The sequence below is a fragment of the Lepisma saccharinum genome, chromosome 10 (genome assembly GCF_977018435.1).
Source record: "Lepisma saccharinum chromosome 10, izLepSacc3.1, whole genome shotgun sequence".
Classification (NCBI taxonomy): domain Eukaryota; kingdom Metazoa; phylum Arthropoda; class Insecta; order Zygentoma; family Lepismatidae; genus Lepisma; species Lepisma saccharinum.
The window spans coordinates 20,774,987-20,801,073 of record NC_139238.1 but is presented as its reverse complement, the minus strand read 5'-3'; the positions used below and the strand labels follow the sequence as shown (position 1 = coordinate 20,801,073).

Below are 26,087 nucleotides of genomic sequence, written 5' to 3'. Positions count from 1 at the left end.
AAGAAAATTAATTTCTTGTAAGGGGTGTCTCAGAAATATTTTCGGTTTTAAAACTATTAAAGTAAATGCTTAATTTTTTTGTATAAAGATAAATTTATTACCAAAAGAAAGCTTAAACAATAAATTTTTATTTGTGGAAAAATAGTATTGGACAAATGGTTACCATTCATGTTTTCACATTCAATTATTCTTGAACTTGCTGCACGCAGTTTAAACGATTGGCGAGGATCCTCACTAACAGATTAGCGCACACGGTCCACGTTTCTGTTCAATCTTGATGACCTTGGACGTCTCTGCTGTTTACTCGTCATAGTGCTTCCAGTGTTTTCAAACTTCCTCACCCAATGTTTAATTAAATTTGCACTTGGGACGTCTCTCATTCCTGCCAGGTTACAATGATGCCGTTACAAACGACCCACAACAACATAAGAATCATTATTTTTATAAAATGCATGAGCACAAGAAGCACGTTGCTGCCCCGTAAAGAACTCCATGCCAACAAAATATTAACAATGTTGCCAAGCGTTTGCGATCTATCTCATTTCTCCACAATGTGCGAATTGCCCCGGAGGGCAGATTCAAAAACGAATATATTACTGAGACGCCCTTTATAATGTGCATGTACCTACAATTTAGGAAAGTTTCATAGGCAACTCTTGAGACATAAAAAATTGTGTGCAGTAAAAAAAAAAAGTAAAAGTCCAATCATGTGCTATGTTTTCTGCAACATTGCGCATTTTTCTAAAAAAAAGCTGGTTATTAAAAACTGAAATAGAAACTGTTATGTTTTGTGATTTGAGTATGTCATACTCTCATATGTATACAAATGCATAAAAGAGACAGAACTAAAATATCATGTGCAGTTTTGGGGGAATGACATGTTATTTGCTGCTATGGTTTGTGGTCAATATATCGACTAATGGTTTATAGCTAGAGGCATGCATATTTTGTTTTTGACAAAAACACGAAATGTGAAATAACACATTCTAATGTTAACTTTCTGAAAGGTGTGAGGTGAATTTTCCTACCCTGTTTTGTCACAAAATGATGCGAAATGAGCTACAAAATGCGAATAAGACTCTTAAACACGAAATTTAGAATTTATTTACCTTTGTGACACTTCCTGAAGTCAGAATTATCCTGTGAGTTATGCAATTCACGGAAAATTGATTAATTCTGCTATAGATATTTGAGAAACAAAAATGGACCCCTTTACACAGGAATAAACTTAATAGTCTGGTAACAACTTAAATGTGCTATTAGAAGGGATATGTTTATTGTGTGAAGTAAGTGCAGTTTTTAAATCAAATTTGGGCCTTTATTGACATTTTTAAAACCAAAATGTCATTTTATATACTGCTTTTTCACCTCTATAACAGCGATATTTTATTTTATTTACCTCTTTTGAATCCGAAATCGACTGTTTTTGTACAGAAATTTTGCTTTTTTATTTACCAAAAATATGTGCCTCTATTTATAAGCCCAATGCATGCAGCAGTCGATATATCGACCACCCGTCCGTAGAAAGTTAAACATGTTTGTGCTGTGAATTTAAACCAAATGTTATTTTCATTTACAACTTATTCATGTAAATATCTTCTTGTGCCACACGATCTTACCTGTTAGAAACCAGGAGAAAAGTAAAAAGTCCCACAATAACACTTTTGCAGATTTATCCTCCTTGTCAAATAATGGACTGAGGACCAAAGATAAGTAAGAGGGATAAAAAAGAAAAAGATGTGATTTTTATTCTCATGGTTTGCAACCGGTAAGAGCATGCTTTTACAGGATATTTACATTGTTTTTATTATTTATGATGCAATATTAGCATAAACATACCGATCAGCAGATTCTCTCAGGCTATGAACCAAGTGAGTTCTGGAAAGGCTTCTGAGAGCTAATATCACTCTCATCTTCAGGGTAGACTTCTAGAATTGTCAACTTGAACAGCCTGTACAGGCCAAAATATTGAAATTTGAGACCCTTCATCAAATCTGTAGCTTTACTCGTTCACGTCTGTCTCTCCAAAAGTCAAATCACAAAAGTTTAACTCCCTCCATGCCTGTAAACAATTGCTTGAAAATTCAGTGTAAAAAATAAAAATCAAAGAGCGAAATTATCCTGAAATTTCACCATTAAAGATAATCCAAATTACTCATGGTGTACTGAAATTGTAGCCTGTTCTTGACTGGAAAGAATGATCCCCCAGGTCTCAACAACTAACAGAAAGTGAGATAATTCAATTTCTGCAAATCTTGGCAACAGCAACAGTTGCCATGCACGATAGCAGAAAAATGGTGGAACTTTCCGTGGTAGCTCTAGTGTATGAAATAGTGATAGATTTCCGCACACTTGCCAGATTATAAGAAAGTTATAATATTGTCTGCAGTCGTGCATATTCTGATTGATGGGTTACAAAAATTTATTGCAAGTAAACTGTTGAACTTATTCATGATGGATGTGGTAAACCCTGTTTATTTAAAATTACTTACGTGAAATTTTGAAATTTCATATTTCCGCGTTGCACAATTTAATGATTAAATCCTATTAATTTCGAAGACTCTCTGTCTTCATTCACTAAGGGTACGGCATCTGGAGCGGAGATGGTACTGCATCACTGCTTTGTTTGTGCCCTGGCAGTGGTAGTTGCAATTTCTCCCATTCGGTGGTGCTGGTGTGTGTGTATCTTGGCTCCGCTACAGGTGCCGTACCCTTAATGAATGAAGAGAGTCTTCAAAATTAATAGGATTTAACCATTAAATTGTGCAACGCAGAAACACGAAATTTCAAAATTTCACGTAAGTAATATTGAACTTACGTTAACGAAACCAGTACAGAACGATCGAGGAACGTAAACAGTTTGTGCATGTATGTTTTGTTAAGCTGAGAGTTCACATCCCTGCATCTAGATGACACTCTAATCACACACATCACTCGCAGTGTTTTGTGCAAGGTTTTGGTCCCCAAGATTACCGCACCTTACACCCTGTGACTTCTTCTTGTGGGGTTTCATCAAAGACAGGGTATTCGCCCCACCGATGCCACATGATATCACAGCCGTAAGGGATTGTATCATCATGTATTCCAAACCATGGATATGAGTGTGGCAGGAACTAGACTATTGTGTCAATGTGTGCTGTGTTTGTTACCTGTGATGCACACATTGAACGTTTGTAGGTAAACAAGAAAACTGTTTATTCCTTGATCATTCTGGACTGGTTCCATTAATGTAAGTTCAATAGTTTACTTGCAATAACTTTTTTTTATGAAACACCCCGTATATTACTTATTTCTTAAGGTGTGGCATCTGTATTTCAATTTGATATTTACTAGTCCCTTTTGGCTGACAGTGCAACTGCCAAGAATTATTCACATGACTATTTTACACATAAACTATGCCAGTTTGAAAATTCTGGAAAAAACTGCCTAAGTCTGTTACCTGACTGCTGCACCAGCATGGTTCTGCATGTATCTTGTGTTAGGCACACATAAGAGATGTTCTGCATAGAATATTTAAGCACTGTGTCTTATTGCGGTATCACTGACAGACAGTTTACACACAGATAAAACAGCAAAGTTCAGTCAGAATCAGGACTTGCTTGGTAACCCAGTGGGCACAGTATGCCAGAGACTTGGATTCAAGCCCCCATCAAACCTGCATCTTTCACTTATATTTGACATGCATTGTTACTTTTACCTGAACAGCAACCATTTCAGTCTATTTGTCTATGTAATGAGCTTGCTTCATGAAAAAAAGACTGTCATGAAGAATTAAATTTGTGTACCTGAGGTATGTAACACACACTGGTAACAAGTATTGATATGCCTATATGTATAATATGTTGCATGATTTTTAAATTTTTAGCCCTTTCTTATTTATCCATTTCCTTATTCCTTCCAGATTATTTGAGTTTAGGAAGTTTGTTTCCAATAGGGACACATGCTACAAGTTAGTATCCCGAGATTATCCTATCAAAATAACGAAGGTGAGACTTTTTTTCTGATTTTTTTAGTGAAGTGTCAATAATGGCCATATTAATCCTGACATCTGAGCACGATTTGAGTCAAAAACAAAGTAGTCACTTGGTTTTAGCCTATTCAAAAGCATTTTCCATCGGAAGAGTTAGCTTTAAGTATTGTGAAAGCATTATGAAACAAAATTGAGATGTGTATCGCATACCCATGTAGAGATGAGATTTCGGAGAATATGTCGATATATTACATATACCTTACAGTGCATAAGTTAAAAAATAACTGGAAAATTGAAATTATTCGTTTTTAAAGATTCCAGCCATTCTGCTTCCAAACCACTTCTGAACGCAGCCAAGCTCGACTTGTACCCAGCGAGAGTGACGCTGCATCTGGGGGTGATGGGAGTTCAGGAGCCTCACGTGACTCTCTTTACTTTATTCCCTGATTCATTAATTCTTTATCTTCTCCTCTGTAAAGTATATACAGTAAAAACTGCATATCCCGGAACCTCTATAAGAAGGAAACCTGTAAATACGGAAAAAAAAAGTCGCCAGAATGGACCGATTTTATACCTGAAAATGACCTGCTTAAGGCGGAAACCTCCTTAACGCAGAAACGGAACACCATTTAAAGACCAACGAGATGTTTTTATTCTCGGTAAGATGGGAATTTCTTCCTTTATTTTTTTTGCTCACAAGAAAACAATGCAATACTGTAAGTGGAACATGCCTCTGTTGCCACTCGCTTATCGGTAACATTGTCGATATGAAAGAATGCGCTACATTACTCAGCTGTTACGATTCCGTTTCTTTCTTTCATCTCTTACCCTCTTTCTCCACCTTTCTTTGTCTATTTCTCCTCTGTTCTTTCCTCATCTTTCTATTTTTCTTGTTATCTCTCTTAGTTTCTTTCTTCTTTCTTCACTTTTATCTCAATCTTTCTTCACCTCTCTTATTCCATCTTTCAATCTTTCTCTTTCCCTCTATGCACATTGCGCTACAATGCCAGGCATCCCGGGTTCGAAAAGATGCGTAAGTACAACTGTACGTTCTTACAATACTGTAAAAAGTGTACAACATGTTGTGTAGTTTCATAATTGTAATCTCTGCTATGCTAATTGCAACTGTATCGCATTTTTATTCATGTACGTACATGCATTAGTACTCTACATTATAAGTAATGCAAAATGTAAATCTGTCTTTCCATTATTTCCTGCAGCGCTCTATACTGTATTTAAAGTCAACCCTGTATAAGAAGGAAAACTGTTAAGATGGAAAATTTTGCTCTGAACCATCATCTTCCGGGATAAACAGGTTTTACTGTATAAACTAAACTAAAACCGTGGCGCAACAGCCCTTGAAGGTCCAGGGCCTGCCAGAGCGGCTTTTCATTGGGTGACGTATGGTCAGCACAATGGATCCCATCTCCACTATTTTCTGGTTTCCTTGAGCAGAGCCTGCTACTTCTTGAAGTAGCTTCCCAATTGTCCTCATGACGCTGGGTCAATGCCAGAATTTTGGGAGCACCCTCTAGGAATCGAACCCAGGACCGTTGGCACCAAAGGTGAGAGTGCTAACCACTTTGCTACGCAGGAGCCCCAAAGTATATGTAATATATCGACGTATTCTCCGAAATCTCATCTTTACATTGATGTATGATACACATCACAATTTTGTTGTATAACTGCTGTCACGATTCTTATAGTTACCCTTTGCAATGGTAAACTCGGTGGTTTTAAATAGGCTAAAACCACGTGTCTGGTTTATTTGGACTTAATCTTCAAGCATGACATCACACTAATATGGCCCATGGTGAATACAGTTATGTGCCTAGGCAAGTTAATGAATTTCACATTAAAATTATGAATTTATATTTAAAAATAACATAAAACATGTATTTTTTTTAAATACATACACACAAATTAGAACAATTTACAGGATTTGCAGTACAAAATAACTTCGATTTTAACATGAAATTAATTTGCTAATGGTAGTTGTAAAGAAAAACTTAAAATTTCAGGGATCAATGTTTTTCAATCAAGTCTAGTATTTATATTTTACTGTGCATGTTTCTCGTAGGGAGCTTGCAGACTAAAGCGATACATGACAGGTGACATTGCTTGAAAGCGAACCCTCAGCAATAAATGCAACCTTTTGAACTCAAGTAACATGACAAGCTGCACATCTCACTTGTTGCTCAGACTTGACCATTATCTTAATACTGTGCACCATGTCACTTTGGTCAGTTATATTATATATAATATTAACATTCGGTCCTTTCGTACTAAAACATTTAAAATATTAGGAGATAGAAACCAACCTGGTTCATGCCGGTTTGAACATAACATACTTCTTCATAAACATCCTAATGACATCTTCCGCCATTATATTATTCTCAATAAACAAATCATATTATTGTTCCGGCTGCATGGGGAATGTTTTGCTTTGGACTAAAGGAGCCCGTGTCACCTGCCACTTGTATCTTCGGTCTGAAATTTCCCTTGATGTTTGAATTGAAGAAATAGGTGGCATTTAACTATGTTGATGATAAATTTGTGCAGTGGCGTATCCTGAAAATTTGATCTGGTTTACCGCAACAATTCTTACTCATTGTACATGTTTATTATGCACACCCTATCTATATAAATTCGATATAATAGAAATTAAACACCAATGTAGGCATGCAAGTGAAAATAAAAACTGGAATCAGACTTCAAATTTTCCATCAATTTCGATATTTTTTTTAAAAAAAAAAACCCTTTTCACTGAAAATTGGACATGGATTTCCCTTCATGTAGCAACACTGATTCTGCCTCTGCACAGAAACAGAAAGTAACTAGCAGTTTTCTCCTGGCAATGCTGTTTGCAGCAGTGAACTGACTGCATGCAGGTCCCATGTTTTTAAATAGTTACACGCTTTGGCTCCCTCAGCCTCCCCACATACAATCGGGGAGAAAACCCTGTCGCTAGAAGGGTGTGTTATACAGTGATCAATGGTGTATGTAAGCCAGTCTTGAAGTTCTTTAAGTAGTTTACTTAAATTCTGGTTTAAGAGCTTGTTTGTTTGACTTGTTGTTCAAAGTCCACTGTATGCACAGTCAAGACTGGACCTACAGTTTAAAGTGGGATCCGAAGTGCTGAATAATGTACCTCCACCGAGTATTGAACCCTTTGACCCCTTGATTTCAACATGACGATGTTTAAAAGCTTGTATAATATATAAGAAGCAGTTTTCCATATACGAGGTGTGGCTAGAAAAAAACCGGACTCTTGCTACAAAATCTTTTATTGGTTATTTTGTACAATACGAACATTATCCCCTTCAAAGTACTCCCCTGCACTATCGATACACCGCTCCATACGGATCTTCCATTGCTGGTAGCAGTGCTGGAAATCATTTTCTGAAACCATGTTCATGACCTCCGCCGCTTTTGTTTTCATATATTCTATGGTCGTAAATCTGGTTCCTTTCAGTGCTGGTTGACCTTTGGAAATAAAATGGAGCGAGATCTGGCAAATAGGGTGCATGTTCTAACACTTGGATCCCATTCTTGGCCAAAAAAAGCCTTGACTGACAATGCCGTATGGCAGGAACATTGTCCTGATGAAGAATCCATGACTTGCTTTTGCACAAATCAGGTCGTCGTCTTCTTACTTGCTCACGAAGGGTCGTCAGCACCATAATATAATAACATTGGTTGACCGTTTGACCTTCGGGTATCCAATTAACGTACACAATCCCACTGATGTCAAATCAATTCACCGACATTTGCAATGTTTCATTCCGTTTTAGACGTGCAAGGCTGTCCAGGACGCGAGTCCTCCGCGATCACTTCTCGTCCCTCTTGAAACCTTTGAAACCACTCAAACACTTGCGTGCGTGATAAATACTCATCTCCGTATACTTCCTTCAACAAACCATAAGTTTCTGTGGCAGATTTTCCGAGTTTCATAAGAAACTTCACATTGATATGCTCTTCCACTTTCATATTGAACATTTTTCCAACGGAGCACAGACGTACGGTTCACTTTGTCCACAAGCTACAGCGGAACTGAGCACCGTGCAATCACACAGTCGAAAGGCAGGATTTCACGTTATGCACTCATGCACCGCTTGACCATGACGCACTTGCCGTTTGTCGACAGCAACATCAATCCGTGTTTTTTTTTTTTAGCCACACCTCGTATTAAAGCTAAATGCATGATATTGGAGTGATGCAGGGAGAGAATTACGCTGGAGCACCAAATAGTTTGCACAGTTGACCCTAGATAGTGTATGAAATTTAGAGCTGCTTCGCTCGAGCGAGAATAACGCTCAAACAGGTAAAACAAGCGGTACACTCGAAGCTCAGTAATTCATGTATACCTGTAATTTGTAGTAATTTGAATAGCGAAGCGAAAGATGCAGTGAAAGAGAAACTTAAATGAACATAGTCATCATCTCCATGTTAAAATGTAGTTTAGCCTATCTTACCAATACACAGTGATAGATGAACATGAAATAGAAGATTGTGGGCTGAAACCACCAAGGTGGATATTGTTACATTAAAATTATATTCCATTGTAAACCCTCAAGTGTTGCATGCTCCAGGGTGGAAGACTCAACCAAGTGAAAATAGTCCCACGCAGTACTCTTATGTAATATACGAGGAGTACACAAAGTGTCTGACACATTTTAATTATTAATAAATCAGAAACTAATGAAGATACAAATGAACTGGTGGCAATGATAGATAGACTCAAAAAAGTTTCATGTCCTGTATCAGTACACTTCTATGTATGTTAGTTTTGCGCACGGAGAATGTCAAGACGATAATCGATTTTTTTCCTACGTTCAGGTCAGCATGTCGACATCCACAGATGCTATGGCGTTGTTTATTTTTGTCTTTCAGTTCATATGTTCGTTGCTTTTGACATATAAAAATGTCTGCCTCATATCCCCAAAGAAAAAAAGTCCAATGGGTTTTTGTCAGGTAACCTTGTGAGCCAAGGAATCAGACCACCACGTCAAGTTCATTCAAAACACAACAAACAATGTTGACGAAACTTACAAAAGTGATGAAAATAAAGCCAGAATAAACAACACAATAGATACTGTGGATATCGACATGCTGACCTGAACGTGGAAAAAATCTGTTATCGTCTTGACATTCTCCGTGCGACAAAAGGAGCACACATAGAAATGTACTGATACAGCACATGAAACTTTTTGAGTTTATCTATCTATCATTGCCACCAGTTTATTTGTATCTTAATTAGTTTCTGATTTTTTAATAATTAAAATGTTTCAGACACGTTGTGTACACCCTGTATAAAGAAAAGTTTGTTTACTGCCGGTAAAAATGGTAACATGGAGAATATGCCACTAGATTTGTGTTAACAATGTCACGTGATGAGGGATTTGTTTCAGGAAGGGAAGCTCTCGGATGCACGGTTAATGGAAGGTGAATTCTTGTCTCCTTTCGCTACTCACCTACCAGGGCTGTTGCCTGCAGAATCAGAGACTGCTCACTTTCAAGTGTTGCTTCCCGATGAATGGCGCTCGAAACTTCGTCCCATGATCATACATCTGGCTGGAACAGGAGATCATGTAAGAGATTAATTTTTGGATTTCCGTAAGGTACTGAGGGTTAGTCTTTATAATGAACTTTCTTAGATTTTTTCATCTCAATTGCCTTGTACTGGTTATATAAAGTAGCTAGTAGTGTAATTTTACCTCCATAAAATTTCATTTTTTTAATGAGGAATTGTATGTGAAAATCTAGATTTTCCTGCATGAGGTTAGTTCAGAGCAGATTAGTTTTGCTTATTTATAGCAGATAATTGGTTGATATTAAAATTGTGGCTGTGAGTCAGCAGTTAGGTTATTTGCATATGTTACATTACGTGGGGCCAAGTCCCGTACCTAAATAAAACCAACATACCGGTACTATATCTTTGAGGAATATAATCTCCTTACCCATAATGTCATTCAAATGTAAAGAGTCATTCGGCATATACTGTATACAGAAGGCTGATCGAGCTAAATCCGACCGATTTGGCAAAGTTCCTGCCACATGTGTAATTGCACCAGAACCTTGAAACCAGTGTTGTGTCTGAGCTTGCAGTTGCCGGAGCATCATGTTCGTTCTAGTGAAATGCCGCCAAAAATTAACTATTATTGGGAAAGGTGCATCATGCCTCTTTTCCATGCACATTTTTTGTGCAACCGATTAGTGAAACAGTTTCGGGAAAATGGTTTAACCATCGGAGTGACCACAGCTGAAGATATAGTGAGTGGCCAGGCAAACACAAATGGTGTTCATGCAGAAACATTCACCAACAAAAGGGACCCATTCAAGGTTGCCAGTGAAAGTGTCGCCAGTTGTGCTTTGTAGAAATTGGGTAATTGCACTCCAGGAGAATCCACCACCGCAACGTGGCATAGTCCACTGTCAGCGATGTCATTCGTTGCCGTCTTGGCCTGCGGTGCGTACATAAGGACCGGGTTCACAACCTCTGCCCATGCCACATTGCAGAATGGAAGACCAAGTGCCGCAAACTGTATGAAAGACACTTGGCAGGGTCAAAATGGAAGACAGTCATCACGTTTGATGAGGCCTACATTTATCTCACTAGAAATGGTAGGCAATTGCGTACCGTGACACCTCTGGCAAGGAACGTACCGAGTTTTACTGCAAGTCCCGAGAAAGTTTCCTGCAGGGAATCATGATTGTCGCCAGATACAGTTACGAGGCGAAGTTGGAGATACGTAAGGTGCAGAAAAACATCAAGGTGAATGCTGCATCCAGAAATCCATTATGGCCCCAATCTATCGGACAGACATCCCTCGTTTGTACAGAGCCAACAAGAACCAGGTGTGGATCTACATGGACAAAGCATCCAACCACAGCGCTAGATCATACCTCTGGTTTTAGCAGGATATGGAGCAGGAAACAGGAATCTGTGTTATTTCCTTTCATGACATTCCTGTCAAAAGCCCTGATGCCAGTCCAATGGATTTCTTCACATTTGGACTGTTAAAACGACATCTACAATATTGCCTCCCCCACATCATCACTGGCCTATGGAAAGCCTGTAAGATGGAATGGGATGGAATTCCTATGCATGTGTTCCATCATGGTTTGTTGCAGTGGAAATTTCGTTGTCGGGCGATAGTCCATAATGCTGATGCTCCCATAGAAAGCAACCGGTGGTGGCGGCACGGCTTTTCATATGGTAAGTACACTTTACATATCGGTCGGATATAACCTGATCAACCTCTGTATCCATGTCAATGGACAAAACACAAGACAACACAGAACCCTACAGAGGATAATTATACTGGCCACAGGTCCAGATACCAGAGTCTTGTTGATCTGCAAGACTGCAGTTACCAGGGTGTACTACGTGAAAGTGAATTTGACTTAACCAGAAGGTTATCACTAGAGCCCGGATTTTAGGCAAAATGCCTATTCATTTCCGACTGGTAGACAAAAATTGAACACAAAAGTACACCGATCCGAAGGTTCTTAACATTCTGAACAATACTTTATGTTGCCTTTTTTTGCCTATTTCACCTTACGCTTCCTTTTTCAAACATTTTTGCCTCTTTTGTCATTCCGACAAGGCATTATGTTGCCTTTTTTGCCTATTTCACCTTACGTTGCCTTTTCTTGTCTCTTGTCATTCCGACAAGACATTTTTTAAAATTATATTTCTCTTCTATTTGATTTCGTTTTTCAATAACCCTTGTTATTCTAATTATTATTTGTAAATACATTTTTAAAGATTTAAGAAGAATTTTTCCTTGTCTTCAATTTTTAATGCCTCTTCTTCAATTTACACTGCTTTTTTTTTCAATTTTTCGTTGCCTTTTTGCCTGCCATTTTTAATACTTTCCAGTGCCTGAACATCCGGGCTCTAGTTAGCACTTATCTCCTTGTAATAAAATAATTTCCAATATACCTTACGGTTGTGTATTTTACAAACTCACTTTCCATGGGCTACGTGTAACTAATAAACATTATTAAAAAAGTGGTATTTCATGCCACATGTTGTCAACATATTAAAACATGTACTTTGGTATAACCTCTGAATTTTCGGACTGACCTCAGTCTTTTTTCAGGGGTAGAAGAAAAATAGTAAATAGTGGATGGGTTAAAAATGGTTTAAATTAGGGCTGAACCGATACTGATGCCGATCGGAAAGTATCGGTTGGAATTCATCTACCGATTCCAGCCGATACTTTTCCAGCATATTGGTTTTTCACAGGGTCCATAAAAATGCAGTGCGACTCTTTTGCTAAGTCTAATTATTCTGGAAATTATGCAAAATTCAAACTTTCTATTTATTTTGCACCAATTTTGCATAAAAAACTATATTTTGCAATTACATAATATCTATTTTAATATTCTAATGTAATTTTTGGATATTCTGAAGCAAATTGATGCATATAATTGGAGAAGAATATTTACACACCAATATTGGTCAACAAATTTTAATTATTGCAATTTTCAAGTATTGCTATCGGAATCGATAAGTGTATCGGCATCGGTATCAGTATAGAGTTTAAATAGTTGTCCATGATTAAAAAGTAATCTATGTTTCAACCCTTCTACAACTATTTTTCCCCATTCCTGAAGAATAATTGAGGTCAGTGTGGTTGTGATAATATGTCAGTTTTAAATAATAAACATTAGTCCCCATCAGAAAGCAGTTATAATTTCTTTGTGCTATGCTTTAAATGAAGTATGTGGATAAAAGCTAGACCCGATGTGCCATTATCATTTGGCACATATAGAATCTGATAATGATTACTCACCTTGGCAAATATTAAGGGTTGGGATCCATATTTCATCAAATTCACTCGGCTTCGTCAGGGATTCTTTTAATGACAGGTCAACTTATATTGCTGATTACATCGAGACCAAGAATGTGTAGGGCCCTATATATAAGTTAAGGGTTATATAAGTTCCTCAAGTGTGTGTGTTTGTGAACTTAATTCCCTTTTTTCCAATGAGACTTATAAAAGCTTATAGGGCAGAAATATAAAGTCCAGGAAAATTTCATACATTTTTTTAGGACCAGAAGTATATAATGTGAGGAAATCATAAAAATCTAGGAATTTTACAACTACAGGTGTATGATTATTTCTCTTGTAGTCTACGGTTATATGCAAGCATAAAAACACAGTTTTTTGTTGTGACGTTTCAAATCACATGCTCCCTTCATCAGACATTTATTTTTAGTTTCATTAAAGATACAGTTATAACAATAGTTCCTGAAACCATTCTCCTGAAACATCACAACGAAAAACTGTGTATTTTTTGCTTGTAATAACCGTAGACTACAACAGAAATAATTCTACAATGCAAACAACGCGTACATACAAGAAAAAATATTATTCAGGTGTATGTACTAGGTATGGCTAGATTAAGGGGATTGGTTCCAGATACCTACTTCTGTATCCAGTTACCTAGTTCTCAGATCTGGGTAGTTTCGAAACGGGACAAAGTGACCTCTATACTACTGTCAGATTAAAAATTATAGATACTCGAATTTGGACTCCAATTAAAAATTAACCAGTAGACCTACATAAAGACGAGTTACATCAAAATTTAGCTTATTCAATTCTGTGTTAATCTATGTTAACTTTTTTTAATATACCCTCTATTTTTTTATCATCATGAGAACAAAAGAAGCGTCATTTATTTTTAGTTTGCACACAATCCCTCTCTTGGAAATTCTATAAATAAAAAATGGGTGGTTTGATCAATATGATATTTTAGTGGGTGCAGGCAGAAAGGTTTTAAACACAATCCTTAATTTTCAGAATTTTAACAATCTGCCAAAAAAAAAGACATAATTTTGTGAAACATCTTTTCCTAAGTATTGGGTAGTCCTAGAAATACAATGTTTGTCTTGTTTTGAAACTCTTTGCATCTGTTTTTAAAATCCATCATCATTGTCATAACACATTGCAAATCTTTTAAGTGACAGCTTGCAGTTTCCACTATTCAATGGACATTGCTGTGTGCAGTGTTGCCACGTTCCACATACATCTTTACTCCGTTGAATAAAAATCTGAATAATATCTGTTTCGCAATGTGAATTGACAATGAATTGCTTTTAAAACCTATCTGCCTGCACCACATTAAAATTTCATCATGATCGGACCCCCCGTTTTTTATTTATAGAATTTCAGAGAGAGTGATCATTTGCAAAACTAAAAAAAACAGCACTTTTGTTGTTCTTACGGTGATAAAAAGTAGAAGGCAATTAAAAGATATTGGTTGGCATAGATTAATGCAGAATTGAATAAGCTAAATTTTGAGGCAACTTGTTTTTATGTAGGTTTACTGGTAAATTTTTAATTGGGTTACAAACTCGAGAACCTATAATTTTTAATCCGACAGTAAGTTTTCGTAATGGCTAAGACATATTTTCAACCTTTTAGCCAAAGTCAAATGAATTAAAATTGCATCCTCATATGCAAGTTTTCGTTTCAATAAAATCAAATTTAAATTTACACTTAATAGGAGTCCTAGATTCCAGTGTGGCTTCTGCAAAGTTACAGCATGATTAGGACCCCAGAAAGACGTGACCCATATCTGTTTCAACATTAGGATCATCTTGGCTCTAATAATTTTGTTTTTGAATAATAGATTTATCGTGGTTCCAAATTGGCTACATCATTAATGTATAGCAAATTTCTTGTAATGTAAAGATGCACTGATATGAAATTTTAACTGATTTCAATAAAGTACTTATGTAAAGTTTACTGATAGCAACAGCCAATATTGTGTCGGTCTGATATAAAATTTGTTAATGTTCCTTGAAAGACTTAAGTGGTGATTTAACTTTTACTTAATCTATGTAACCAGATAACTCAACGGTATTTGCTTGGACATACTAACTTCATATTTAGATGTGTACATTACAGAGCCAGATCATATGAATTACATTCATGTTCATAACAATAAAGTAGAAGAATTGTGCATTAAATTGCAGGCTATTTATTAAGTCTATAGTTTTCAGTAATTTTACTAATTTTTCATTAAACCAATATTTCATCAATACTGATAGAGTACTGATCCCTATTGAAATGTGACATTGTAGCATAGTGGTGCATTGTATCAAAACTAAAGTAGGTGCTGAAAGAAAACAACTCCTTTGCATTTCTAAGAGTAATGTTTCAATTACATGTCAAATATTTGTGTTTCTAATTTTGCAGTACTTTTGGAGGAGAAGGGCTCTTATGGCTAAGCCACTACTAAAAGAAGCAGGTATAGGATCCATAATTCTTGAAAATCCATTTTATGGGTTGCGGAAGCCAAAGGACCAAGTGTGAGTATTAATACATAGCTCTTTTCATTATCTGCATACTAGTTAATATGACTTTGCCTATATTATTTTTTTACCATAGTTAATATACAGTGGGTTTCAAAAGTTGTGCAACCTTAACTGTGACTGACATCACCTGGACACTGTGAGAGATATTCACACCATTGTAGTCTCATCCTGTGATATATTTTGAAATACATTTAATTGCCAATTTACTCCATACATGAAATTCTAGAAATTAATTAATTTTGCAAGTCAAGAGTGCATTCTTCCCAGAATTCCCATTTCTAGGGAGAAAAATTGTAATGTATATACATAAAGGAATTTTATTACTACTATATCTCATTCATGTAATTGCTGCATTCCTAAAGTTTTTCAAAGTGAATGTAGAAAATTTTGATTAGACCTATTTCCCTTTGGTTCTACGAGGGTCACTATTTATATTTTGAGCCTAACAATGAAAAAACAGGAATTTGGCATTGAAAACTGCTTTATTGTTTTTCGAAGTATTCTCCTTTATGGTCAATACACTTTTGCATTCGTTCGAACCATTTGTCAAAGCAGTTTTTTCCAATCTTCTTGAGACACCTCCATAATATGGTTTTTGAACGCATCAACGGCATCTTCCGCCGACGAAAATTGTTGTCCACGCAATTTATTCTTGACATTCGGGAACAAGAAGTAGTCATTGGGTGCCAAATCAGGACTGTACAGCGGATGACCCATCAATTCGATTTTTTGACTGTTCATAAAGTCTGTTGTTAGACGAGATGTGTGACAGCTGGCATTGTCTTGATGAAGAATGATCCGACGGCGTTTGTTTGTTTTCCGTATTTGACCAAAGACTTCTGGCAAACAAATTGTTGTGTACCATTCAGAGTTGACCGTTCTACTTTCCTCTAAAGGCACAGTTGCCAAATGACCAGTTTTCCCGAAAAAAAAACAGGCGACCATTTGTTTCGATGTGCTTCGAGCGTGAACAACTTTTGTTGGATTGGGTTCATCTTGAAACACCCATACAGTCGACTGCTGTTTACGTTCCGGCTCATATGCATATTGCATATATCCATGATTCGTCAAATGTTACAATCTTATATACGTCTTTTGAAGCATCACGATTGTATTTATTGAGCATTTGTTTGCACCAATTGAAGCAAGCGTCTTTTTGAGTTTTTGTCAAATTGTGTGGGATCCAACGAGAACATACCTTTCTCACAGCTAAATGATCATGTAATATTTTATATATGCTGGTGGAACTAATGCCTATGTTTGCCTCAATCTCACAGTATGTCACATGACGATCTTGCAGTATTAGGTTTTGCACAGCATCAATGTTTTCTTGAACAACAACTGATTTTGGATGACCTTCGCGAATCTCGTCAGTGAGCGAATGGCGGCCACGATTAAATTCGTTATACCAGCGTTTCACAGTGGCAAAGGATGGAGCTTCATCGCCAAATGTGGAAGTAAGTTGATCGATGCACTCTTGTCTTGATAATCCACGTTGAAAATCGTAAAAAATCATCGCACGAAAATGTTCACGAGTTAATTCCATTTTATTGTTGTCGCGCAATCTCCAAGGCAACATAAACAACACAAATGAAGCTATTGACAAAACATTTGAAGTACGTTATGGTCAATAATGCCAGACGATTCCGTGCAAACGTCAAATCGTGCCTAACTTCAATCAGTGTTGCCGAGGCTCAAAATATAAATAGTGGCCCTCGTAAACATGTGCAAAGGTTGTTCAGCGTTGACCTGGACATTTTGTGCACAAGAAAAGTAGTGAATAAGTGGAGAACAATAAAATCTGCCAAAGAATGTACCTGCATCTTTCGTGAGTATTTCACGTTCGCCCCAATGTAGTTGGTGCATGCGCAGTAGTGTTAGCAAAAATGGTGGCAAGTAATATGTCTGTATCTGTGGGACAGTGGTGTATAATCAAATTCCGTGTGAAGGGGGGGGGGTTAATCCAGCTGACATTTTTAGAAGATTGCTAGCACAGTGTGGAGAACAAACAATGTACCGGGCAAAAGTGTATGAATGATGTCAACAGTTTGGCGAAGAATGATAGTTGGTGACGAATGAACCATATGAACCTGTTCGTACAATTTGGGCATGTAAGGTGTTATTCATATGTTTTTGTTTTTGTTTTTGTTTTTTGTTTTCTTTTTAGAAAGGATCAGAATTGATGCCTAGTGTTACTGCACATTGAAGCCGTTTGCAAGAAAAACCAGGAATATTGTCTGAAAATGTTATTTTCAGCATGACAATACCCGGCCCCACACTGTTTACTTGACAGCAACAACTGTTACCAAAATACACTAGGAGGTTTTGTTCCATGCCCTTACACTCCGGACTTAGACCTCTGTCAGATTTCTTTGAGATCCTTAAAGATGATATGAGAGGGAAGAAATTGAAGAAAGATGAAGCTCGGACAAAAAATGTCCTGCAGTGGCTATGACAGAGTCAACTTCCTTCTACATCAAAGGACACGGAACTGACACAATAATGGCAGTGGTGCCTGGATGCTCAGGAGGGATACTTTGAAAAGCTGGCATAGTTCGGTGCCTGCAGGATTTTCCATTTTTTCATAGAAATAAAAGTCCTGGTCAACCTTGAAAGACCCTTGTATAAGTAGGATGCATGTAACTGAAATGCCATTATTGATGTTTCTTATTTTTCTTCCTGTATGCTCATGTTATTTTTATACTGTCTCAGCCATCTAGTGCATCCTTTTCCGGTAACTCATTTGTTTTGTTGTTTAGCCGGTCTAATCTGAACAACGTGTCGGACATCTTTGTCATGGGAGGATGCCTTATTCTGGAGTCACTGGTGCTTTTTCATTGGTGTGAGCGTATGGGGTTTGGACCTCTTGGCATAACTGGGATATCAATGGGTGGACATGTAAGTAGTGATAATATTGTTAGTAGGATAAAATTTTCATACTTTATTTTAAATTACTTGTGTTTTGAGTTTCAACTTGTTGTAGTATTTTAAAAACTTGTCAAATGTAACCTTGTATCCATTCAAAACTGTGGATATTATGTGTATATCATACTTTGAGAAATGAAAAGCTGTTTTAAGCCAAGCTTTTTTGTTTTCTTCGTTTGTTTGATTTGTTTCGTTGCAGAGAGGGATTTTGTTACAATAATTGTAGCATTTAAGCCAAGGGTCATTCCATGTCAAATAAGCTAGAGAAGAAATAATTTTTAGACCTTTGTCTCATGGTCTCTCTCTCCATAAGATAAGAAAAAAATTATAATTTAGATTTCTGTAATTTTCGCTGAAAGTTCTACGTAATTGTATTTGCATGATTTTTGTCCATCCTCTTTTTATCTTTTGTCATTGAAGATGTTCACGTTTATGAAACTGATATGCATATTTTACATAGAAATTCTGTCTAGGGTGCACAAATGAACCACATATTTCCACACACATATGTGTGTTTATGTTGTTGTTTTTCTTTGTTACTTGTATCAGTTCTCAAAGATGGCAGATAGTTTAAAAGTATATAGATGGGATTTTTACAGAAACTCAGTAAATATGGTTTTCTTTCACAGATGGCTTCTTTGGCAGCAACTAATTGGCCCAAACCTCTAGTCCTTGTGCCATGTTTATCATGGTCCACTGCATCCAGTGTTTTTACACAGGCAAGTATTAGTGTTATACTAGTTTTCGGTGTATTTTGTGAGTTTATCTCTGTACTGTGGACTTCCGGCTACCTCCAAGCTTGTATCCCCCAAAGGTTAAGTAAAACCCATAAAAAGAACTGAAATGCTATGGAAAATAACAGCAGATTTCTATGGACAGCTATTTTGATTTTTCTTCAAATCATAATGCAGTGCCTGAATACTTTTAGATATCGTCGGATTTATTATATTTACATACAGGTTGCTGCAAAAGTCAGTTTACCCAAAAGGCACATTGATAATAGTATTACGATAGTGTATGTGCTTCTTGTGCTAAGTAATATTTTTAGGTATACGGTTGGTAACATTGTCGTGTGACACTGGCAACAGTGCACTCATTATTCTTTTGTCGACAGTTAAGTCTCTGGCTTGTTGTAGTGTGGTTGTTTGTTGTTAGATTATATATTTGATTGGTACCATTGATTGGCCTGCACGTACTTGTGATTTGATGCCACGCGATTTTGCTTTGTGTGGAATTGTTAAGGATGTGGTATACTCATCATCAACGGCAGATTTAGATGCACTGGGAGACTCAATTTTATCAATGTGTGTCATGTCATCAACAATGATACAAGTTTACTGCATCGTATTTGCAATTCTGTTGTTGATCGTTGCACACACTGCATTGCAAACAATGGAGAACACTTTGAACAAAACCACTGAAACTGGAATTTTGTGTATCTACTTGTATTTTGTATGTATACTTGAATTTTGTGTATAAACTTGAATTTGTGTATGGGTATACTGACTTTTGCGCCACCTGGTATTTACAGAAATGAACTAATTTTGGTCCCTAGCTAAAGGTGTACTCATCTCAGTGTATCTGGTCTATTGTACCAGGCAGTAATATTTGACCATAGACCTGGTCACTACTGTACTCATGTAACAAATGACTTCACAAGTAAAGAAAAAGTATTTTCCCGTGTATCTTTGCATTTTTGGTGAAAAGCTTTATCACTGACTATTATAATTAGTTTACAGTATTTCAAATATAAAGTAACATGTAGGTCTACTTTCAAGAAATAACTTACCTAATCTAACTAGGAAAGAATGCATTTTATTTTTCTTCGACAAAACCCAGACATTCGTCTCCAGAGCTAAATGAAGGGTCACTTGAACATATTGTCCTCTTTACCATCCAGTGCATTACTGATGCCACACTTCTTAAATTATTTAATCTCAGTCTTAGTTTTCACTGCATTCCATAAAGCTTGACCCATTCACAAACTTGTGTAATGCTAGGCATCATTCTTCTTCCTGACTATCGGCGTATAAGACGCACCCTGTTCTTCAAGCCTATCTTTAAAGGAAACACGTGCACCTTATACGCCGACAAATAAGGTAATTTTTAATATCAAAAAAGTTAGCTAAAAAATGTGTGTGTGTCTCCCAGTTAATTAGCTGACTGAAATGATGTGAAATTTATTTGTGTAGATTGAATAAGAAATTAGTATCTCTTTTGGCTCACTGTTACAACTAATGGTATTTTCTGTACCGAAAAAGGTTGCAGGAAAATTATCCCAGTCTCTCCCCCTGAAAAAATTAAGACACTCTTCTCATCTCTCAATACTCCACTGAAGCTGTGTCTTGAGCCCTTTTATAGTCCCCTGAGTATCTGCTCAAAAGAAAATTCCACTGATCAGATCTCCATGAATACTTAATAGCCCATGGTGCAACATCCCATTGAGGGCCCAGGCATACCTACCGACTACCGGCCTCACTCCCACCTGATCCTACTAACTCACTCACCCGAGGTGAGAAATCATCTAACCAGTTACGGGGTATCATGTGGTCAGCATGATGAACCCCAGTCATTTTTGTAGGTTTCCATGACTGGGTTACGCTACTCATTCGTAGCTCCCCAATTTCCTCACAATGATGGCCACCAGTCCCAGCATAGGCCAAAATCTCTGGAGAAAAGTTGTTATGCTTCCCCCAAGGGACTCGGACCTGTGCATGTCCCGTAGCCGGAGCCCAAAGCATGGCACCTTAGATCAATGAATTCAAGTAGCACAATAAAAAAGTGTACAAAAAACATGATAAGTAATTAATAAACATAAAAAAGGATCTTCAAAATCCTGATTCGTGAACTATTAGACCTAGTGGTGAAAATAATCTTATGTTATGAAAAGATTCTCTCGGGCTATCGACCAGGTGAGTTGTGGAAAGGATTCCTTTCAAGAGCTATCGCCACTCTCATCTTCAGGATAGAAGTGACTGACTTTTCCACAACTCACCTGGTTGATAGCCCAAGAGAATGTTTTCATCATTCCTCGACAGGAAACTTCAAGACTTAGATATTATGCTACAGTTTTATTAGTCTCTACAACTGTGCAAAAACGGGTTATAATATGAGATTGAACTATTTTGTATTTTTGGAGACTATCGCTTCAGAATAATCATTGTGATTTGTCGAAAGTGGCAGAAAAGTAATGTTAAATAAACAATCAAATCAACTTTGAAATACACTATTATAAGAGATTTATGAGCATTCTCATTGGTCTGCAGCAGGGTGAATTGATTTAAATCGCAATTTAAATCAGGTGATTTTTTTTTAAAATCATTTATTGATTATGTAGATATCAGAAACACTTTTGGTGAAAGTACATTACTCTCGTAACCATTTAATGGTGATTATTAGGTTCTAAGATAGGAAAATAAAGGAAATAAATATATATGTACTGGAGGTGTAAAGCTCATACGAAAGGAAATGTAAACACAGGTTTTCTCTTGATTTAAAATTCAATAATAGCAAACATTTTGTGTAGAAAAATATACAAAATACTAATCATGTTAAACCACAAATAGTGTCAATATCATTAAACTGTAAATAAACATGGCATCTGATATTTTTTGAACTAACATTTTTAAAAAAATCTCCAAAATTCAGGTACAAAGACTATAAAAATATTTAAGTTAATATTTCAAGTTACAGTTGTAGAGTACGTCCAGAATGTTTTAGTTTCACTGGAAGAAAAGTTACTGAAATTATTATAAGTTTCATTAACACACTCAACAAACATTTTCATAGTATAAAAATAGGAAAGTTAAAAATTGTACTTACGTATGTGAGTATAGTGCTCTTATTGTAGAACGACGTTTCAGAGATTGACTATCTCTTTCCTCAGGTTCGTATAAAAACTAAGTACTTGGCATAGTACTGCGTCAAAAATGTAATATGAGGATTGTGGTTAAGGGTTGGTTAGGGTACATTTAAAATATTAAGTTTTTGCTATTAGAAGTACGTAAAAACCCAAGCCGTTCCCTAAAAAAACTTGTTCTGTAGACCTATTTCCAGGTAAAAAAGTTAAAAATCTAAAAAACCTGCATAAATCACAATGCAACCTGCAGGTTTGGCCTTTCCTACCCAACTGTGCTTATCTATCAACATGAAGGTCAATTCTCAATGAATATTTCCCCTCCCCTTAATTTTCTCCTTTCCCCTTATTACGTCACAAATCCAACGTGAATTCACGTTCCTCTCTTGCAGCTTGCATAACTTCCGGAGTGACGTGGAAACCGATATTGGGTTCAATCTTCCAGGCTTTATCCCATTTTTTGAGGAAATTGATCCACCCTTCTTCCAAATTTCCTTCGTCCCTATTAAGATTATTCTTCCCCCCCCCTACAAATACTCGCTGTTTCATACACGTTTCTTCCTAATTTCCTCCCCTCTTTTCTGATTATCTCTTTTTTTGCGATTCTATGCCCACTTTCCAAAATGTGTTTTGAGAGACCCGTTTTGGAAACTTTTTCCCTTATGTCCTTTTCATGCTCGCTCCATCTTTTACCCATATTTCAGCCCGTCTGTCCTATGTACTCCTTCCCGCATTGGCATTCTATTCGATAAACCCCCTTCTGTTTTTCCGGTATTTCCCTAGTTGTCTTTCCTTTCTTATAATCGGTGAAGTATTTTTCTACATTCTTTGGTGCTTTCATCCCGCAAACGATTCCAAAATCTCTCGTTATTTTTCCGATTTTTTCCGATACAGATTGATGGTAAGGGATGCCAACGTACTTTACCCTCCTATTTTCGATATTTTCCCCTTCTTTTTGATCCCCTTCTTTCCTAATAATTTTCCGTGCTCTCTCCACTATCTTATCCATTTCTCTATTTGTGTATCCGTTTTTTAATCCTGTTTTTCTTATCCACCGAATTTCGTTGTCTTTTTCTTTTCCATTATTGCATAGTCTACCGGCCCTAATAAAAAAGTTAAGGAATACGTTTTTCTTTGTTATTTCGGGGTGCGCCGATTCCTTGTTAATATATAAGTTCCCCGATAGGGGTTTATGATGTACTCCTGTTCTAATCCTATTCCCTTCTTTCAAGATACTAAGATCCAGGAAATTGATTTTTCCATCGCTTAAGTTTTCCCTAGTGAAGTTTATTCTTTCGTCTTGTTTTTCTAATTCTTCAAAAACCTTGTTCAGTGCTACCCCCTTTCCTATAATCAAGATATCATCAACGTATCTCCCATAATATTTAATACCCATTCCTGTTTTTTCCAAAGCTGCCTTCTCAATGAAGTGCATAAAAATGCTCGCTACTATACCCGAAATGGGGTTTCCCATCGCCAAGCCTTCTTTTTGTCTATAAATACTGTCATTGACATAGAAAAAGTTATATTCCGTTACAAGGTTATACCATCGTACATATTCCCAAGCAGTTAGGATGTCTATTCCTGTTTCTAACAGCCACCTTAGTAAACAATCTCCCGCCCGCCCCCTCGGTACACTTGGGTATAAGTTAACAACATCAAAACTACTTATTGTATCCTCGTCATCAATTTCCAGATTTTCTATACATTCTTTAACTTCTACGGCATTCCTAACGCTATATTGGGTGTTTTCATTTATCTTCCTTATTCTTTTTACCAGCATTTTTGCTAGCCCATATCCCGGATGTTCGTATGTTGGTATAATAGGCCTAAGTGGTATGCCTTGTTTGTGTGTCTTAGGTATTCCAAAAGCAATTGGTATGTTGCCAACTTTAATTTCCTTAATAAGGATTTTCTTTTCGCTTGTGCCCAATGTAATGCTTGTCTCTACCCCTTTTTTGATCTCTCTTCTAATCTTATTAATAGGGTCTTTCTCTATTTTCTCAAAATCGTTACCTTTAAAGCTATCTTCTAATTTTTGGTGATATTCCTCTCTGTCCATGATAACCATCTTGTTTTCTTTATCAGACCTAATTAGAAATACGTTATTCGCCTTCACCCATTTTCTTACATTTTTTAAATCGCGTCTTAGGTTTTCGTTTACTTTCTCTTTCCGTGTTCTATCTCCCCCTTTCATATTCGTTTCCTTTTTAATTTCCTTTTGCAAGTGTTGTTCTACAATATTACGTATCCTTTGTCTAACCTCAGTTTTATCCTCCCTTTCGTCAATAGTTGTTACGATCGTTTCTGCTGCTATTATGAATTCTTCTTTTTCAAGTTTCTCTACCCCTATTGCAAATTTCTGCCCCTTGTTCATAATCCTAATCAACTCTTTAGGTGGTTCGTGGGTGGTTAAATTTAAAATGTTCTCATTATTTCCCCACTCCTCTGTTTTTTGTTTCTTATTCTCTAGATTATCCTTCCTATTCAATTTTAATTTCATCAATTTCCTCTCTATAGTATTACTATCCCTAAATTTGGCTTTTTCCACAGCTCTAAAGTGTCTCTCTTCAATGCGGTTCCACGTCACTTCGTCTAGTTCCCCACTAACTTCCAAATATAATCTATAGCATTCCTTATTAAGACGTTCGACTTGTCCATGTGCTTCCCTAATACATTTCCCTAGTATTTTAAACTGTATTTCTTGTTTTTGTTCAATCATGCCTACACTTAACGGTTTATACCCCCATTTTAAAAAGTTTGGTAAAACCCCCATTTTCCTGCATTGTTTTAAAAATCTAATCCTGATTAAACCCTTATTCAACTTAATCCTCTTATTTTCTAGTGCACGCACTTTTCTCCCCGTATCAGAGATCAATAGCATTTTATAGGTTTGTCGCGTGTTACTCACAAATCCAGAATATAAAAATAGGAAAGTTAAAAATTGTACTTACGTATGTGAGTATAGTGCTCTTATTGTAGAACGACGTTTCAGAGATTGACTATCTCTTTCCTCAGGTTCGTATAAAAACTAAGTACTTGGCATAGTACTGCGTCAAAAATGTAATATGAGGATTGTGGTTAAGGGTTGGTTAGGGTACATTTAAAATATTAAGTTTTTGCTATTTGCTAATAAGGGGAAAGGAGAAAATTTAGGGGAGGGGAAATATTCGTTGAGAATTGACCTTCATGTTGATAGATAAGCACAGTTGGGTAGGAAAGGCCAAACCTGCAGGTTGCATTGTGATTTATGCAGGTTTTTTAGATTTTTAACTTTTTTACCTGGGAATAGGTCTACAGAACAAGTTTTTTTAGGGAACGGCTTGGGTTTTTACGTACTTCTAATAGCAAAAACTTAATATTTTAAATGTACCCTAACCAACCCTTAACCACAATCCTCATATTACATTTTTGACGCAGTACTATGCCAAGTACTTAGTTTTTATACGAACCTGAGGAAAGAGATAGTCAATCTCTGAAACGTTGTTATACAATAAGAGCACTATACTCACATACGTAAGTACAATTTTTAACTTTCCTATTTTTATATTCTGGATTTGTGAGTAACACGCGACAAACCTATAAAATGCTATTTTCATAGTAGTTACATTATCAGAAGCAGAAAAATGTATGTTTGCATATAATTTTTATTTGCTTTAATCAAAGTGTTCAAATATTTTACAGGGACATTTACTAGAAAAAGCGTTTATATAAAAACATATATCTGTACCATGTGTCCATGCAAGCAGTTTTAAGCATGTTTTTTTTAAAGAAATAAAAAAATCAATTTAAATAAAAAGATGAACAAAAATATTTTTGTAATAAAAATCATGATTTTTATCCACCCTGGTCTGCTGTCTTTGAGATAGGAAATGAATGACTCCAGATCAGAGTGAAATCATTCAAGGTTCAATCTGATGCAATCATCAATTAAACAAAGTGACTGTTCTGACCATCCAACTTCCCTTCAAAGCTCTAATTATATGTTATATTACATTTGT

At 36.5% G+C, this 26,087-nt stretch overlaps 1 protein-coding gene across 4 annotated transcripts in view; it reads left to right on the top strand.

The window, feature by feature from the left end:
* Positions 1–26,087, top strand: part of LOC145993811 (protein ABHD18) — a 41,500-nt gene that overhangs the window by 7,518 nt on the left and 7,895 nt on the right. For all 4 annotated transcript variants that reach the window (XR_014442291.1, XM_083129635.1, XM_083129636.1 and 1 more), the window contains exons 3-7: positions 3,902–3,986; positions 9,382–9,561; positions 15,187–15,299; positions 18,065–18,203; positions 18,860–18,949. Coding sequence is in view for 3 of the 4 variants with exons in the window: in XM_083129635.1 (XP_082985761.1) it covers positions 3,902–3,986; positions 9,382–9,561; positions 15,187–15,299; positions 18,065–18,203; positions 18,860–18,949 (607 nt within the window). In the remaining variant the exon portion in view is untranslated. The remainder of the gene's footprint in view (positions 1–3,901; positions 3,987–9,381; positions 9,562–15,186; positions 15,300–18,064; positions 18,204–18,859; positions 18,950–26,087) is intronic.